The sequence below is a fragment of the Lepidochelys kempii genome, chromosome 3 (genome assembly GCF_965140285.1).
Source record: "Lepidochelys kempii isolate rLepKem1 chromosome 3, rLepKem1.hap1, whole genome shotgun sequence".
Taxonomy (NCBI): domain Eukaryota; kingdom Metazoa; phylum Chordata; order Testudines; family Cheloniidae; genus Lepidochelys; species Lepidochelys kempii.
In genome coordinates this window covers 186538901-186556626 of record NC_136382.1, presented here as the reverse complement: position 1 = coordinate 186556626, position 17726 = coordinate 186538901, and the positions used below count along the sequence as shown (strand labels likewise).

Sequence of the window (17726 nt, the reverse complement as noted above, 5' to 3'; positions counted from 1 at the left end):
TGGGGATAGTTCACCTCCCAATGACTTCATAAATATCTGCTTCAGTTATTTTTGGTAAATGAAATAACCAAACAATCATTCCTCTTCTGATGTAGCTGTAAAACTAATCTGAAAAGTTTTCAAAATCACTTTCAAATGTATAGTGTGTACCTTCTAAAAATGAAACCTACATCAATCTCTGAGTTATGAAGAATATGTATTAAGGTTATAACAACCAATGAGAATGCACTTCTATGTAGAAATCCATGATCAAATTGAGTCTTCCTGACGAGTGATTTAAATCAAATCCACCCTGGCTAGGGGGTGTCTGTGATCTCTGGCTGCCATAACTGCCCCTTGGGACTGTTGACAGCTGGTGTAAGTTAAAGCAGCTCTAACTTTTGGTGGGAGATCAGACTGTTGCTTACTTGTTTTAGGATTAATGCGACTTTGCGCTTCCGTCCCTCTAGTTGCATTGAGTACTCTGACTGGAGCCCAGGATCAGGCTATAACGTCTGGCCTTTTATCGGAGAGCCATAACAAATGCTCTCCTTTTGTTGGTGGTTTTGTGATGTAGACATCTAGGAACTAGAGTGAGACCACCAAGTCACTTCACTGCACAGCCATTATAAAATACATTAGAATTGGAATAACCTACCATTAGAACAATTTGGGGCAATGACACTCATAGAAAGTCTTTAAATACCAGCACAGGTATGCTCCTTCTTTTGCCCTGAACGTTGTCCCTTATGTCAAGATGTGGCAAGATAATGAATTTCCTCAAAGCTTCACACAAACGCTTCTACTTTTTAACATTTCTTCATCAGAGGTTCCATTCCTTATTTCTGAAGGCTTTTTACTTTGATGTTTTTGTATTGAATAGTTCTCCCCTCAAGTAAATGGAGTTTGACTGCTCTGTGAGGGAGCTACTCAGTGAGCTGGCAATTTAAAACCAGCTGATACTCCCCATTGACCAATCCCCAACAGGAAGTTGGGGATTCTTCCTGCTTTGAGCAGGGGATTGGAGGTCCCTTCCAACCCTGATATTCTATGGCTATATTCCATTTTAAAGGTATTTAAAATGCATTAAACCAGTTGATCTGATGTCCATTAATACTACATAAATTGACTCAGTATTCACAGGAAAAATCTTGGCCTCTGCTTTATTCCTGTAAATATCCATTTGACTTTATAAATCAAAATCTATAGTGGCACCCAGCTGATTGGCTACACTGAAAATTAGTTTGTTGATTCCATTATATACTCCCTTCTTGAACTTGGCCATTTTAATTGCAGACAGAACCTGAGACGTAAAGTCTCAGAAGGGTTGATATTTTTCCCCCCTTGCAAACTTTCAAACTGAAAGATCTTAATAACGTACAGTAAATGTCTGAGAAATAAAGGTCTGGTGATAAACTCCTAATTCCATTTTCTCATGTAAACAGAACTAACTTGTTTTCTATCTTCCACCTTAATTAGATTGGTCTCGTGAGCACTAACCCCCCCACTTGGTAAGGCCACTCCCATCTGTTCCATGTGCAGTGTATATGTGTGTGTGTGTATGTGTATATATATATACACACTGCTTACTGTATTTTTCACTCCATGCATCTGATGAAGTAGGTTTTAGCGCACAAAAGCTTATTCCCAAATAAATTAGTTAGTCTCTAAGGTGCCATAAGCACTCCTGTTTGTTTTCGCTGATACAGGCTAACACAGCTACCACTCTGAAACTTGTTTCTTGAAGAGTCCTCTGCTCTGTCAGTGAGGAGCTCTCCCATTTTTTCTCCACTTTCATATCTCTCATATGTCATGCTCACAGTTATGGGGACTCTTCTAGCTGAGGAGGACTGGATATAACACCTTTTGGAGCCCATCAATGCTGCTCTTTAATAAGGTTGAGGATCCTGAAAGCCTTCCACTGTGTCCTAAGGGATTCTCTCTGTATTGTGCTTTGCTTTTTTCAGCTGCCAAGAGAGGTGTAATGTACAGGAATCAAAACTGGGACTTCTGCATACCTAATTTTACATGCATGTAAAATCAGTTTTTGCATCCTTTGCATGCATGAGTAAGGGCTGCAGGATTAACCCCCCCCCTCCCCCAAATTGTGAGTTTGAGCTAATGCTTTATACTATTTAAAAAAAACATTGGCATAGCCTGGTCCTTTCCTCCTTAACCTTTCCAGAACTATAAGTGCTCTGAAGGCATCAGGCTTAAGTACCTATTGAGGAAAGCATCTCATGTTGCTGAAAAGTGGTTCTTCTAGCTGCATAAAGACTAGTGTTCACATGTCCTGAAAATTATCCCTTAACTTCAATAATATCTGAGATTATTTAAACTGAAAGAAGTGTGGAGTTCATTTGTCACCACTTTATAGTTTGTGCACTTTCATCAGCTTGGGCAATGAAAACAGACTTTGTCAGTTTTATGTTCTGCTTCTGATGCATTAGCACAGTGCTGCAGTTTGAAGTGTGCACTGTGTCCAGTTGTTTCTATTTACTCTGACTGTTGTGTTGTTTGGAGATTTGCTGGGAGTCAGGAGGGGTGTTCTATTAACCACGTCAGTATATCGCATTGTAGATGGAAAAACATGTCTTCACAGATAATAGAGCATGTTACTGTGTACAAGAACATTCTGACTTCAATCAAACAGGAGTATGATGCATTTATTGAAGCGATAAAAAAGGGCCAAAGGAATGCATTTTATCTTCATGGAAAATTGAAAGTTCTAGCATTTGAGCCTACAACTCTAATATGTTATAGAAAAAGAACAATCCAACTTGAAGACAAGTAAGACCACCTCTAATATATTGTGTAAAGCAACATGTGTGATACTAACTCTGGTGTGTAAATAATTTAAAATGTAGCTAGTTTATCACAGTTGTGATTTTTAAAAATTAGTTTTATTCTTTTATTATTCATTAGGTAGAAGTTCCAAAATGGCTGTGTAATTGTTAAAAGAATAGTTTCACTTTTGTATTTCCAGGCCTGATTCTGCAATTCTTGTGGAGATTTGGCCCCCATAAGTACTGCAGGATCAGGCTCTTGAGTTAAACACATATAGTTTCCCCATTTGTAAAATAAAGACAGTATAACTTCCAAGTGAAGGTTCATTGTCAAAATGTATTATATTAGGATACTTTGTTTAATATGAGAAGTATAAAACAGAGGAAGAATTATTCACTTTCCCTCAGTCTGCTATGTGGCTTTCTTTACTGTCCTGTACTTTACTGGTGTCATATAGTTGTATGTATGTGATAAGATTATCAGAAGGTGCATGCCCATATGCTCAGGGTTTAGCTGATCGCCATATTTGGGGTCGGGAAGGATTTTCCTCCAGGGCAGATTGGAACAGGCCCTGGAGGTTGTTCGCCTTCCTCTGTAGCATGGGGCACGGGTCACTTGCTGGAGGATTCTCTGCTCCTTGAAGTCTTTAAACCACGATTTGAGGACTTCAATAGCTCAGACATAGATGAGAGGTTTTTTGCAGGCGTGGTGGGTGAAATTCTGTGGCCTGCGTTGTGCAGGAGCTCAGACTAGATGATCATAATGGTCCCTTCTGACCTAAATATCTATGAATCTATGCCTCTAGTCCAGGGGTTCTCAGGACAACTTTTTTGGTGACCTTAGAGTACGGCCACCAACTCTTGCTGGCAGCCACTCTCACACTTTTCCCTAAAATACTTAATTAGCTTTAGGAAAAACAAATAAATATGCACATAGACATGTCCAAAACATTATTTATTGATTGCTAGCTAGAAATCACTTTTCAGAACAGACTATTAACAAACGTGAATATCACTTTTCACAGTAGACATACTCAGCCCTGCCAAGCCAGGGGACAAATTAAGCCCTGGATGGGGAGCTGGGAGAGGCAGTAGGGGGCTGGAGTCTGAAGCTCTGGAGCCTGGGGTCTGCCGCCTCATAGCCAGAGCCCAGGGCTGGAGCCCAAAGTCCCTCAGTCAGAACCTTCTGCCCTGCCACCCCAGGACTGAAGCCCAAAGCCTGAGCCCCACTGCCCTGGGAAGGTGGGGAATTCACTGGCTGCCTGATCCTCCAGGGTTGTGCCCCAGGTGTCTCCAGAGGGGGGCAGAGCCTTTCTGCTGACAGCCCCAGCAATCAACACTAAGGTGGGGCATCCAGGAGCAACAAGGACGGGGACAGGCTGCTATTTTGCCACTCACCCCCACCCCATCACAGTTGCAAGAAAAGCCCCTGGTGGCTGCATTTGAGAAATGCTGCCTAGCCACAAACAGAATCAAATACAATTAATATGGCATGTTAGGGAACACAAGTAACAGAATGACAGAATAGTGTCGTGACAAACTTAGTATAGCATCTGCTTGCCCTGATGATCTAGGATTCTAAAATGTAGAAAAGAAAATGGAGAATCTTTTCTTTATTCCAGGGTAAAAGTTATTGAGAGAAATTCTGCTAGAATTCAAAATCTGATATTGAAAATAAGAAATATTAATAAAGTGCCCTCTACAGAAGCTTTGACTCCAAGAAAAAAGAGAAACCCTGCTAAGCCTATACCAGGTAAAGACCAATATTTTGTTAGGCAGCCTGAGCATTTCTTTTGGATTAAAGCTTTACTCTTAACTAAAGAGAAGCCACATACACAAAAGGCTGCAGTGATCCTGTAAGGCACTAGCCCATGTTTGGCTGATATGGAACCTCGCTGGCCCAGTGGAAGCTCTGGAAGGATTCATGCTTCAGGGAGCATAATGCCTTCCAGAGCTCTTTGGTAGTCCTGGGGAGCATGCTGACTGTTACAGAACTTGTATCTCCTTGGTTCTGGAGCAGCTGGGGACCAGTTAAACCCATTTGTGCAACCTGGGGCATCCCTGAGGTCTGTTCTAACTTGTTACTGCTGCAATGGACCCTACTGGCAATTGCAGGAGTGCAGAATCATTAGAGCACAGGAAAGCCTCAACCACTTTTTCTCTCCCCTTCCCTGCCCCCCCCCCCTTCTATTCCTGTGTCTGTCCCTGGCCTACATTAGGATGTTCGTTATGGCAGGGCGTTCTGCAAGGGGTTGCAGAGCCATCTCTGGGGCTGCTGCACAGACCCTCTTGCACCAGGGGGTTTTCTTAGGATGGGGAACATCCCACTCGGAGTCAGTGCAGCCAGGCCAGCACGAAGGGGTTGTAGAGCAGAGCTGAATTCCCCCACTGCGAACAAGGGTTGATTGTGACCAGCTTGTGTGTGGCAGTGCCAGGGGAGATAGTATCTTTCTCTCACATTGCTCAGAAGGTGGTCACAATCTGGCCAGTAATGTTTGGTCAGTACTCAGCAAATGGAATCTAAATAACTAGATGTGCATTATAGTATATAACACAGCATTTGTACATTTGTTTCTAAGTCCTCACTGCTGGAACATTACACCAAAAACTAACAGATTCAATTACGGCTCTGGAATATTATTGAACCCTAAACTTTTATCACCTTCTATACATTATTCGTTTTCACTTATTAATAGAGATGGGCTCTAAAGTAAAGGAAGACTTGGATTATGTCTGAGCTGCAAAGTTCAGTTTTGATTTTCAGATTAGAGAACCCTAGCAAATTACATGTCCCACAGTTTCTGTATCCACATGTGTTTGTCACAATTAAGAGCTCATTAAACACATTTCCTTCTTCAACAGGTCTGACTGTAGAAGAATCTCTCAGCTTAGATGCTCTTTCTAGACACCTTGCTCAGCTGGAAGGGAGAGTGCGGGAACTGAAAGCTGACATGATATCAAAATACATCCCTCTGGAGAACAAGGCTGGCCTAGAGCAGGAACTCAAGCACTCATTGGAACTACGAGATAAGGCAGAGGCAGTGAATGAGAAACTCAGACTGAGGTACAAGTGTTCATCCTACAACATATTTTTTTTATGTTAGGGATGTTCTCTACAGTGTTCTGTCTGTCACATGGATTTAGCTTTGGTATGTTATTAATTGTTATAGAGGTATTAACAATATCAGTATTAATTGTGCTCAGTACTTTGCAAAATTCCTTGCCCCTAAGAGCTTATAGTCAACTGACAAAGCATGCAGTGTGGTCATTTAGGGTTAGGTCCTGGCTCCCTGTTCTGTCTATTGCTCCAGCAGCACAAAAGAGATAAAGAGCTGCCTCAAGTGTGCAGCCAGAGATTTCCCTGATGTAGGGGGAATACTTGGATGACAGGTGATGAAGATCCCCTGTTGGCAAAGTGGCACTGAGGGGACCACTCTAACTGGTATAATCTAGAGTAGCCCTTAGACTGCTTTAAGTTACACTAGGGGCAATTTTGTCCCCTTCTCCCCCCCCCCTCCATCAGTTCTTAGATTGTGAGAGATGAAAGGTGCCTTAGATAAATTGAGTGCAGCTTGCTGCGATCTGGAAATCTAGCTCATAGTATGCTGGTGATTTGAAGATGCATTCAATACAAATCAGAATAAGGCTTTTAATGACATAAATATGACAGCCTTCCTATGTTTGGTGGATTAATGATGCTTGGAAGAAGTGCATTTTCAAAGGGTTTCAAAGGAAGCAGTACCATTTACATTAGGACAGACAAAGACTCCCATCTGTAATGCGCAGCAAAGAGGAAAGCACAAAGATGAGAGTAGGAGAAGGATAAAAGGGAAGCAGTTGGGGAGGAAGGTTTGGGTGGAAGGGAGGGAAGGAGGGATTAGAATGAGAAGAGATGTGGGCAGAGGTCGAGCTTTATAGAACCTTGAAGTTAAGGGTTAGCATGAACTTGATCCTTCATAGGAAACTACTGAGAAGTTACACTGATCCTAATGAAATGTTCGATTCCCTCTTAAACTGTTTATAGTTATAATAGAATTACATTGGTTGCAAATGCTGTGTCTGCCTGGGCAAAATCTGACAAGAGCACCTCCTTGCAAGAACTCCTCTCTCAAGTCATGGAAAAGAAGGAAGTTGTAAAAGGTAAAACCAGTAAAAATAGGCAGACAATATTATGAAGCATGGAAAATATGGGACCAGATTCTCAGCTCATGTAAATTAGTCTATTTCCATTGATATAAGATTGCATGGCTCCATTGATACCAGTTGAGAATCTGGCCTATACATTTTTATTTTATTTTTTTAAATGTGGGTTGAGATTTTCAAAGGGGCCTGAAAAAATTAGGTGTCCAAATCCCATTTAGAGTCAGTGGAAGTTGGGCCCCTAATTCCTTTAGGTCCCTTTGAAAGTCCCATCCCTAATGATCTTGGGTCATCCATTTCCCCTATGCATGATGCTGCATGTGTCTAGCTTTTAGGAAAATAAGATTTTTGCCCAGAAATCTGATAAAGGTATAGAAAATATTCGCCAGAGTTATACAGGGGTGAATTTGGTCTATGATGTTTTACTACAGTTAAGATGAAGTTGAGGTGTCCTGAGGTGGTTTATACAGTCTCCACCTCTCATGTGCTACCCAAATCCCTCAGGTTTTTTTCCAGAGTCACAGAGGTCTCCTGCTACTCGTACTTCAAATCATCCAGGTTATTTAGGCAAGTGATGTAGTGATGGTGAAGGATCTTTAAAATGTTTTCCAGTCGGTTGCCTTAGGCCTTCTGACATGATCAGCCTTTTTATGAGCATTTAAGCACACTCCAAACACTGTCAAGATCCTCTCAGGTGCTGCATGAGTAGAGTGCAGTGATGCGCTTGGCATCAAATTGAATCTTACTTGTTGCTCTCAACTTGTATTGTTAGACAGATCAAGGGAGATACCTCTTATGTTCCTCCACTCTGCTCCTTCTAATGGGCTTTTAGATTGTGGGTCAAATTCTGCTCCCATTTATATCCCTGTAAATCTATGCACTGAATTCAGTGGACTTACATGGGTGTAACTGAAATCAGAATTTGTCCCTATGTATGTTGTTTGCTGCTAGTTGGAGTTTAAAGTGTGGTCTCCACTCTTGTCCCAGAGCTAAGGGCCAAACTCTACCCTGATGACATTCTGTGCAGCTGCATTGGTTTCAGGTGGAACTGTAGAATGTTTCAATGAGTAGAATTTGGTCGTTAGGGTGTCACCTCTTATTCCTAATCTCTGGCATGCTAAGAGTATGTGTCTGGGGACATAGACAGGGAAACTTTGTCCTAGAATTTACCTGCCCTCATTGAAATCATTTCCTAATTACATTTCCACTTGTGGGAGACTTCTTCCGTCTTTTCAACGCTTGAAACATGCATTAGTTTATAGAAGGTCCCTTTCCTGCTTGCTAATGCAAAATAGCCTGGCTAAAACTGTAAACCCATCTTTCTTGAAAGACACATTTCTATGGATCAAAATCTATTCTCTTCTTGTACTCTTGCAATGTTAATGCTGATTTTGTCTATTGAAATAATAACACATTTACCTCCCATTGATGTGTCTAACTTTCAGCTGCTGCTGCCTTTAGCATCTCTCATATATTTGAACATGACCCCAGCAAGAGTAAAGAGGCTGAAGATTTGCTTGAATATATTGAAAGGTAAATAGAATGCAACTCTTATACTCTGTGTAAGCAGTTTAGAGCATTACAGAGTTTGGATAACATATCATGTTTAATGCAGTCCCTCCAGGGCAAATTAGGATTTTGTAAAAAGAGCACTCTTTTCTTCTTTTTGTGAATGTCTGGTGTTTGTAAAATGTGCTTGCTAGCCTGACAGCCCTGCGGACCTACATAGAATATCAGGGTTGGAAGGGACCTCAGGAGGTCATCTAGTCCAACCCCCTGCTCAAAGCAGGACCAATCCCCAACTAAATCATCCCAGCCAGGGCTTTGTCAAGCCTGACCTAAAAAATATCTAAACAACATTTGGTTATCCACAGACCAGATGTAGCAAAAGCAGCTTCTCCACACTGCTCTACTCATGTGAGTCAGCCCTGTCCTGGAAGATCACTTTTGGGGAGTAAAGGGTAGTTTTAACTTTACAGTCCATTCCATCCTTTGCCTGTTTGCTGAAACTGCCAACAAAGGTACCAGCAGTGGAGGTGGGTTTGTTTGTTGGTGATATGAACACCTCTGAGGAGATTACTTTGGTCTAGATTTTTTCCTAAAGATACCAATAGGTACCAAGTACGATTTTCAAAAGCACTAGGTGCCTGTTGAGAGTTAGGTGCTTTTAAAAATCCCACTGAGCGCCTGTCTTCATCTTTAGGTGCCTAAATATCTTTAAAACTCTTGCAACTAAGAACTGGAATGAGATCATAAACTCATTTTACACTGTCCACTGAATAACCATGAAATGGTAACAGCTTCCAGGTACTACCAGTCTAGACTGGATTTGACCTCAGTTTGATCCGTGAGCTGAAAGGCCATATTCCACCATACCAGTGCCTCCCAAATCAGCATCTTAAATATAACATTGAAATCTAACTGCAACAGCTTCTTTCTGGAGATCAATATTTGTTAACCCAACAGCAGTGCAGCAAATCAGTCTTTCAGGAGAAAATCTAATTGACACAGTCAGGAGGTGAATGATAATAGAGGCATAGCCAGTTTTAGTAGGGACATTTCAGGGGCTTAATCATAGGCTATCATTATTATAGGCTCTGAGTTCAGATAACTGGACTCCCAGTCTAGATATGGTTCCCCTTAACGGAATAATTTGGGACAAGATTTCACTCCTACTGCCCTCCGGTACACTGGAAGGGGATGCAGAGAGACCATGTCGTTGATGGACCCCTGAGGAGGAATTCTGGCTGGGACCACATGCCTTAGCAGCAACTTGGCCACCCTTTGAGCAAGTGCAGTGCACTCTGTCCTCCATGCCCAGCTGGCGATAAAAGCCAGTGTGGAAACCACGGCATCAGCTTCCCCTGTCCTCCCTGCCTGATAGCAGCACTGAGGGGGATCAGGGATGACACTATCCAACAGCCATTCTTAGCACAAAGGGGAAGCTTCTTGCACCCTCCCTCCCCTAGGAGCCCATGCAGAACATAATATGGGCAGAATCTCACCATTGAATAGTTAATGCAGATGTAGACAACTTTCTGGGTTACCCTCTTGCGCAGCTGGTGTTGTGTGCTTTGCAACCTGATTTCCTCATTTAAATGCCTTGTCAGGCCTCCTTTCTTTTGGTCCGCTTTCCATTGATGATCCAGTTCCTGAACACCACTGTGGACACTGTATAAGTTGCTAGGCAGTGTGGTCAGCATTCTATGATCCAGTGTGTAGTGCCTATACTGATGATGTGTACCAAAAGATGAAGATGAGGATAAAGGTAATTTGGGGAACTGAGAGACATTCAATACTGCCACTTGCTGTCACCAGATTTGCTTTCATACAGAAGTACTAGATATTTTAATATATTCTTTGTATTAAAGCCGTGGTATTGCCCATGTCTTTGACATTTGATTCTAGGCTTTCTGGAATTCCTTCCTTGGCTAGTTCACCACATCATCAACCGATCATTTCTTTTTTGTTTTTGTGTCAGTGCTATATTACATTGTCTTTTCCTTCATCTGTCCTAGATTCAATGAATTGTTTTCATATGGTCAGTATGAGGCTGCAGCAGTTTATGCTGCAAACTGTCCTAGAGGAATTCTCCGCAATGAAGAAACCATGATGAAATTTAAGGGTATGGAATTTAGATGGAAATACTGTTGGTCACATTCTAAGCTGGTAAAAATTGACATCACTGTTGATTCAAATAGTGCGACACTGACTTACGCCTGCTGAGAATCTGGCTCTATTACTCACATTGAAAGGAGCCTTGAAGGGACAAAAGTGAATTACTTGTGCGTTTGGATTTTACATTTAACACTTCAGAGTAAATATAAAAATAACCTAAGGTATGCTGCGATAAAAAACCCATGGCACAAGGTATCAGAGCCCAGGTTAGCTGACTTGGGCTCATGGGGCTCAGGCTGCATGGCTAATAATAATAGTGTAGATGTTTATGCTCAGGTTGGAGACCAGCCTCTGAGACTCACTCTCTTCACAGGTCTCAGAGCCTGGGCTCCAGTCTGAGCCTGAACATCTACGTTGCAATTTTATAACCCTGCAGCATGAGCTCAAGTCAGCTGACCTGGGCCAGCTGCAGCTGTGCCACAGGTCTCTTATTGTTGGGTAGACTAAGGGTCCAGATTCTTGGTGCCGTGTCTGGTCACTTTGCACTCAGGCAATGCAAAGATGCCACACAACTGGATTCTCCTTGCACAAAGGAATCTTTGAGTGGCATAAAGGTAGCATGGCTGACTTTGCCACCTGCTCTTCCTCCTGTGTTTCAGGGGGGTGGCAGGCTCTGGGTGACGGGGCAGCTCTGAACACAAAGAGTTCCATTCAATTCTTGGCCACAGCCCACCGCAGCTAGCAAAACGTAGAGAAGTCTAATGGCTTATCTACGTTTTGCTAAGTTACGCTGGTGGCCATTTCAGTCATTGGTCAGGCTGAGAATCTGGGGAGGCATAAAACCAACTTTGCCTCCCTATGTGGTGCAGCTCAGTAGTGACCTTAAGGTCCAGTTTGAAGTTGTCTATACTTGTACTTAAACTGTCTTATTTCCACTTATAAATTAAGTGTATGCAAATAGGTGTGCACAACCGTGCTCATATAACTTTGAAAATCTGGCCCTTCATGCCCTATGCATTAGCTAGAAAAGTTGTTTGAATCACCTGACAGTGTTCCATTCAGCTTATAATTAGGGTGTGAAATACGGATCGTTATCAGTCCAGTAAGGATCAGTAATGCTGTTTACATGCCTGAGATAAATACAGACATGTTCCTTGGTTGTTTTTAGTCCTCCATACTCTGTCTTCCTTTGAATTTGAGGACACAACATGCAGTGAGCATCACTGGTGTCAGTGATGAAGCAGTTGCAGCTTGGTCTTTCGCCTGCAGGTGCTGGAGGGAATGCTGAGAATACCACTGAATTTTATTTTATTATTATTTTTTTCTTCTTCTTCCTCTTTTCACTTTATAGGCAATTGTTAAAGACCAAAAGTAAAGAAGTACAAAAGAACTATGTTAAATTAATATTCAGAATCTGAATTACAAATTAGACAGTAAGCTTTATGTTAGGGCCCGATCTGGCAAAAATTTACTCACTTGCTGAAAATTATGTTCCATTGACTTCAATGGCACTACTCATGTGAGCAGAGATAAGTGTATGCATACATGTTTTCAGGATTGGGGCCTTAGATATAAATCTTTGGGAATACAGACTGAGTCTTCCTGTGGGGTTTACAGTGCACAGCACAACAGGGCACAATTATGATTGGTGCTATTGCAATACAAATAGTAAGTAATAATATATCAATAATAAAAGAAGGATCAAAGCAAGGAAACTGGGTTAAAGTTGCCTTTACTCTTAACTATAAAACCGACATCCTATGCAGAAAGTTTTATAGTGAACTGTCTGTAGCCTTACCATTAGGAGGTTCATTTTCAAAGTGATATGCAGGCATTTCACTAGGCAACTCTATGTAGCCTCAGTGGTTTAAATCCACACATTTTGCTATGAAAATTTGCCTTTAGGTGTCCACAGATAATGTCCAATCATGTGATGTGCCCACCATCTTCTGTACTGAGCAGCCTCAATTCTCATTGACTAGCATGGCAGCAGTGGGGGCTCAGCATCTTGCAGGATTGAGCCTTTAGTTCAGATTTGTCCAGGAGATTCTGGGGACATCAGCAAAGCAAAAAAAACCACCCCAACTACTGGAAAAATATAAATGCTATTTTCCAAAATATTTTGCTCAGTGACTTTCCTTTTCCTCCTTCTAGCTCTTGGTGCTGTTAAAGGGAGGATTCTCCCTTTGCTGAGATATTTTGAGGCCCTCATAAGCTCAAGTGCTGCAGTTAGACACCCTCTGTGTGCAGCCATGACTCTGGAAGCAATCAAATGTGCATTGTTTGAAAAACAGTTAAATCTAGTTATGCACTGGGTCACACAGCAAAGGTAAGTAGGCCTGTAGTGTACTTGGATTCATATGGGTATGTACCCTTCCCCTGTAAAAGTTGCATTCATGCTTTTTCTAAGTGATCAGGCCTTGCCTGTTAAAAAAGATCACTCTCCTTTTCTTGTGAATTAGAACCATGCAAACACAATATCACAAAATGGCAATCTCGCAGATACAGTTCTTCAGTGCTATTTATTAAATTCACCGTGGCATAAACCAAGAAAAATGAAGAGCATGAAAAGCTATTTTTGCAGAATGCAACATTTCATTTAAGATATCAGCCTTTGTTAGATCGCTGCAGACCAAAATTTTGTTTCAGGCCCCTTTTCTCCTATACTCTAGTAAAAAGTTATATGAAAATCAGATCGTGAGACTGTTTTTTGTTCTGGTACCATTTTTTAAAAATTAAAAACCTTCAGTTATTGGAAAAGCTAGAAGTTTTGTTTTTACTCTTATATGTGACTGTTTCTATAATAACAGCAGTATCTATACAGTATTTAATACAATTACTTCAAGAGACAGACCTGAACTGGAAACTCAAAGCTATCTTCCACCCCCTGTATTTTCATTTGTGGGGATTGAAGTATTCAAATTCAAATTTGCAGAACTAATAGTGCCTCTGCAATTTTGCTTTTGGATCAAATCCTAAACTGGAAGGAACCTGTTTTCCAGATCCATTTCAGATGCATTTTAAAAGAGTGGAAATCGCACAAGAACAGTTTGGGAGATTTCCACTGTTCAGCATGGCATTAATCTAATTAGAATTCTGACATATGGGGCATGTCTCTTTATGGCTTTTCCTACCTCATGCGGTAATCTTTCCAAAAGAGCCATTATAGCATATTATATCACTAGAATTATAGTAATTGCTAAATCAATAGGACACTGGAAATTATGTTGAAATGTCAAGCCAGGCCTCGTATGTGGAGGAGGACAGGAGGTCTACATCCTTTTGTCAAAACTATAAGGTTAGTAAAGATGTCTCAGCCTGACGCACACTCTGAAGTGCTTTATTATGACTTTAGAATAGGACTGTAGAAATATTAAAAAATTCTAAAATTACTTGAATTATAGGCAGAGCTGGTAGCAATACCAAAGTTAAGGGTGCCTAACACTTTCCATCATAAGCCCCCATTTTCAGTTTCTTGTACTTTGCAAAGCTTTACCTGTTCAGGCTGAAATTTTCCATGCCAGATGTCTTCCTCAGTCTGAATTTCTTCGCAAAGTTTAAACAAAACCATTTCTGAGAATGATATTAGAGAAAAGTAGGTTGTTTTGCCAATGTTAAAAAAAATTCTTTCTTTGAAGAGTTCTGGAGACTCCATGCATTGGAGTAGGAACTTGAAATTTGTTAGAGTAGCATTGGAGTCAGGGAGGTGTTTTTTCCTGCCTCTGAGGCAGTCCATCCAAATTTGGCCAAGTTATAAATATCTGAAATCTCCAGACATTTTGTCTGCACTGAACTTGCTATAGCCTCACACAGTTCCTTTATGCCAGCTGCACTGATTATCCTCTGAGGTTCTTATGTGTCTACCCCACGAATGCCCTGAGTAGGTTCCCAACTCAGCAGCAGACTCTTTGCCTGACTTACCAGGTGTCACAAAGTGGGCAGAACACACATTTCCCTTCCCCATACACGTTCTTGCACCCCAACTGGAATCACACATATACAGGAGAGCTGCAGGGGCTGCAGTTGCCTGTTCCAACCACCAATGGCTAACATGGCACAGGCACTGATGAAGAGGCTGTCTGTTCCGTGCTCCTAGATCTCTGTCTGCTGTGGCCCAAGCACGTGGAAGGGGAAGGAGGAAACAACCTAACTCAAAAGCAGAGTTGGGGACAAGGGCAGAGGGGCACAAGAGCTGAAGGGGAGCAGTCAGTCTGGTATTTTCACACACAATCCAGTTCCAGTGTAACTGATTCTGAAGTGCTCCAGAGTTATGAAAACACACAAATGACTATCTGGTTTGTTTTATTACCTTGTTTTCTTCAGGCTGACGTTTTGTGAGGCAGCAGGGGATGTGATTTATGACTATGGGGAGGTGGAACCATTCAACAAGTCCAAGTGTTTGGCTTTGGCTCAGATTGCCTACAGTCAGTGTGGCGTGCACAAGAAAGCTGCTCTGTGCTTGTGTAAACAGGGCCAAATTTGTGGAGCAATGGATTATATACAGCAATTCAAACACCTCACTTTCGGTAAATAACAGGGCATTTATTAGATTGTCTTTCATCATTTTTCTATCAAATGTTTATCTCAGGGTTAAAAATTAAATCTTATCATGGTAACATTTTGGACTAAATTTTTAAATTGTACATTTTAAATTCACAGTAAAAATCCAATTCTGTTCTCATTGAGTATAATGGAAGCAGTATTTGGCTCTTAAGATGCCACTGCATATGTAAATAATATAAATAACTAGATATGTTACCCTAAAAGCAACTAAAGTGACTAGTTCAGTTGGAAATAGGGAATTTCTTCAGAGAACCATGCTTCAGTAGCTCCCGACTGATCTGCCATAGAGACTAGTGTGAGATTGGTAGAGGACTCCATAGCCTAAAGTTTCAAAATCTAAGAGGCTAGTTTGACCCATCTGTAGTTTAATCATAGATTCATTAATCTGATAACTAGAGGCTGCAGAGAAATTCTTTAAATATGATAATGGAAACTGAGGTAATTGCCTAATGAGTTCTTAGCGTCATTTGCACCTGTGCAAAGTGGTTATAAAACCCTGGCAAATCATAATGGCACCATTTTACACTCGGTACATAAACTGCACTGAAGTGTAGAATCAGGCCCTCTGAGAATATGTCTATAAAGCAGATTCTGATAGTTAATCATTCCCAGCCTCTGTCTTGGCAAAGCCCTTGTCATAAATATAAAGGGAAGGGTAACCACCTTTCTGTATACAGTGCTATAAAATCCCTCCTGGCCAGAGGCAAAATCCTTTCACCTGTAAAGGGTTAAGAAGCTAAGGTAACCCTGCTGGCACCTGACCTAAAATGGCCAGTGAGGGGACAAGATTCTTTCAAATCTGGAGGTGGGGGGGCAAAGGATTTGGGCTGTCTGTGTGATGATTCTGCTGGGAACAGATCAGGAATGCAAGCCTTACAACTCCTGTAAAGTTAGTAAGTAATCTAGCTAGAAAATGTGTTAGATTTTCTTTTGTTTAATGGCTTGTAAAATAAGCTGTGCTGGAGGGAATGTGTATTCCTGTTTTTGTGTCTTTTTGTAACTGAAGGTTTTGCCTAGAGGGATTCTCTCTGTTTTGAATCTGATTACCCTGTAAGGTATTTACCATCCTGATTTTACAGAGGTGATTCTTTTACCTTTTCTTTAATTAAAATTCTTCTTTTAAGAACTGGATTGATTTTTCATTGTTCTTAAGATCCAAGGGTTTGGGTCTGTGTTCACCTGTACCAATTGGTGAGGATTATTATCGAGCCTTCCCCAGGAAAGTGGGTGTAGGGCTTGGGGGGGATATTTTGGGGGAAGACGTCTCCAAGTGGTCTCTTTTCCTGTTCTTTGTTTAAAACGCTTGGTGGTGTTCAAGGACAAGGCAAAGTTTGTACCTTGGGGAAGTTTTTAACCTAAGCTGGTAAGAATAAGCTTAGGGGGTCTTTCATGCAGGTCCCCACATCTGTACCCGAGAATTCAGAGTGGGGAAGGAACCTTGACAGCCCTTCTCTCCAAACTTGACATAGAATGTTGTGAATGAGTTCCTCTGTCTAGTTTGACATGAAAATGTCCTGAGGTTTTTATCTGATGGGCTAAATCCTTAAAGTATCCATCGTTTATTTCTTTTGACACCAGTACATTAGATTCTGTTGTCTCCAAAAGCATCATGTTTAAAAGCTGTCTGACTGCATATGGCATTGTCATTGCATAGCAGACCTGCAAGTTCAAGGTCTTTTAAAGCCTAAGGAATATTGGCCAAACTAGGAGTGTTTTAATTCACTAACCCCTTTAATTTATTTTTGGATTTCTCTGCTAGTTATTATTCACATTTCTCATAAAGTATTTTATTTCTTGCGTTCTCTTGCCATCCTTCCCAACTTTTTATGTATGTTTGTATATATGTTTAATTTATTTGTATATAAATATTTAATTTAATAATTTATGAACACACATTTTGTAGCATTTCAGTATCTTTTATAAATAGATAATGGTGTATATTTTTATAGCAACATCCCTGATGTTAGAGTCCCTGTGAGTAGGGGGGTCTGTTGCAGCTTGTATCTTTGGAGAAGAGAAAATAATTTAGCTGTAATAATTATTCTTTTAAGTTTTAGTTAGGTCTAATAGATCTACCCACAACCACTACCCATCTGAGGCGAGGCTTCTTCATGCATTTAGGGATTAATAACAAGAATTTTTGTTATAAGCTGGGGACTCATCAGTTGGAAGTAACAGAGGAGGAGAAGGACCTTGGAGTATTGGTTGATCACAGGATGACTGTGAGCCGCCAATGTGATATGGCCGTGAAAAAAGCTAATGCGGTCTTGGGATGCATCAGGCGAGGTATTTCCAGTAGAGTAAGGAGGTGGTAGTACCATTGTACAAGGCACTGGTGAGACCTAATTTGGAATAGAATCATAGAATATCAGGGTTGGAAGGGACCCCAGAAGGTCATCTAGTCCAACCCCCTGCTCGAAGCAGGACCAATTCCCAGTTAAATCATCCCAGCCAGGGCTTTGTCAAGCCTGACCTTAAAAACCTCTAAGGAAGGAGATTCTACCACCTCCCTAGGTAACGCATTCCAGTGTTTCACCACCCTCTTAGTGAAAAAGTTTTTCCTAATATCCAATCTAAACCTCCCCCACTGCAACTTGAGACCATTACTCCTCGTTCTGTCATCTGCTACCATTGAGAACA

General features: G+C 41.2%; 1 protein-coding gene across 11 annotated transcripts in view; it reads left to right on the top strand.

Moving 5' to 3' along the window:
- Positions 1 to 17726, top strand: part of CLHC1 (clathrin heavy chain linker domain containing 1) — a 33741-nt gene that overhangs the window by 6837 nt on the left and 9178 nt on the right. For 9 of the 11 annotated variants that reach the window (XM_073339302.1, XM_078852322.1, XM_073339295.2 and 6 more), the window contains 8 exons: positions 2582 to 2769; positions 4388 to 4518; positions 5628 to 5829; positions 6790 to 6905; positions 8351 to 8438; positions 10424 to 10530; positions 12678 to 12852; positions 14847 to 15049. In XM_073339302.1, the coding sequence (XP_073195403.1) occupies positions 2582 to 2769; positions 4388 to 4518; positions 5628 to 5829; positions 6790 to 6905; positions 8351 to 8438; positions 10424 to 10530; positions 12678 to 12852; positions 14847 to 15049 (1210 nt within the window). The remainder of the gene's footprint in view (positions 1 to 2581; positions 2770 to 4387; positions 4519 to 5627; positions 5830 to 6789; positions 6906 to 8350; positions 8439 to 10423; positions 10531 to 12677; positions 12853 to 14846; positions 15050 to 17726) is intronic. The other 2 variants (XM_073339304.1, XM_073339303.1) reach the window with 2 other exon arrangements.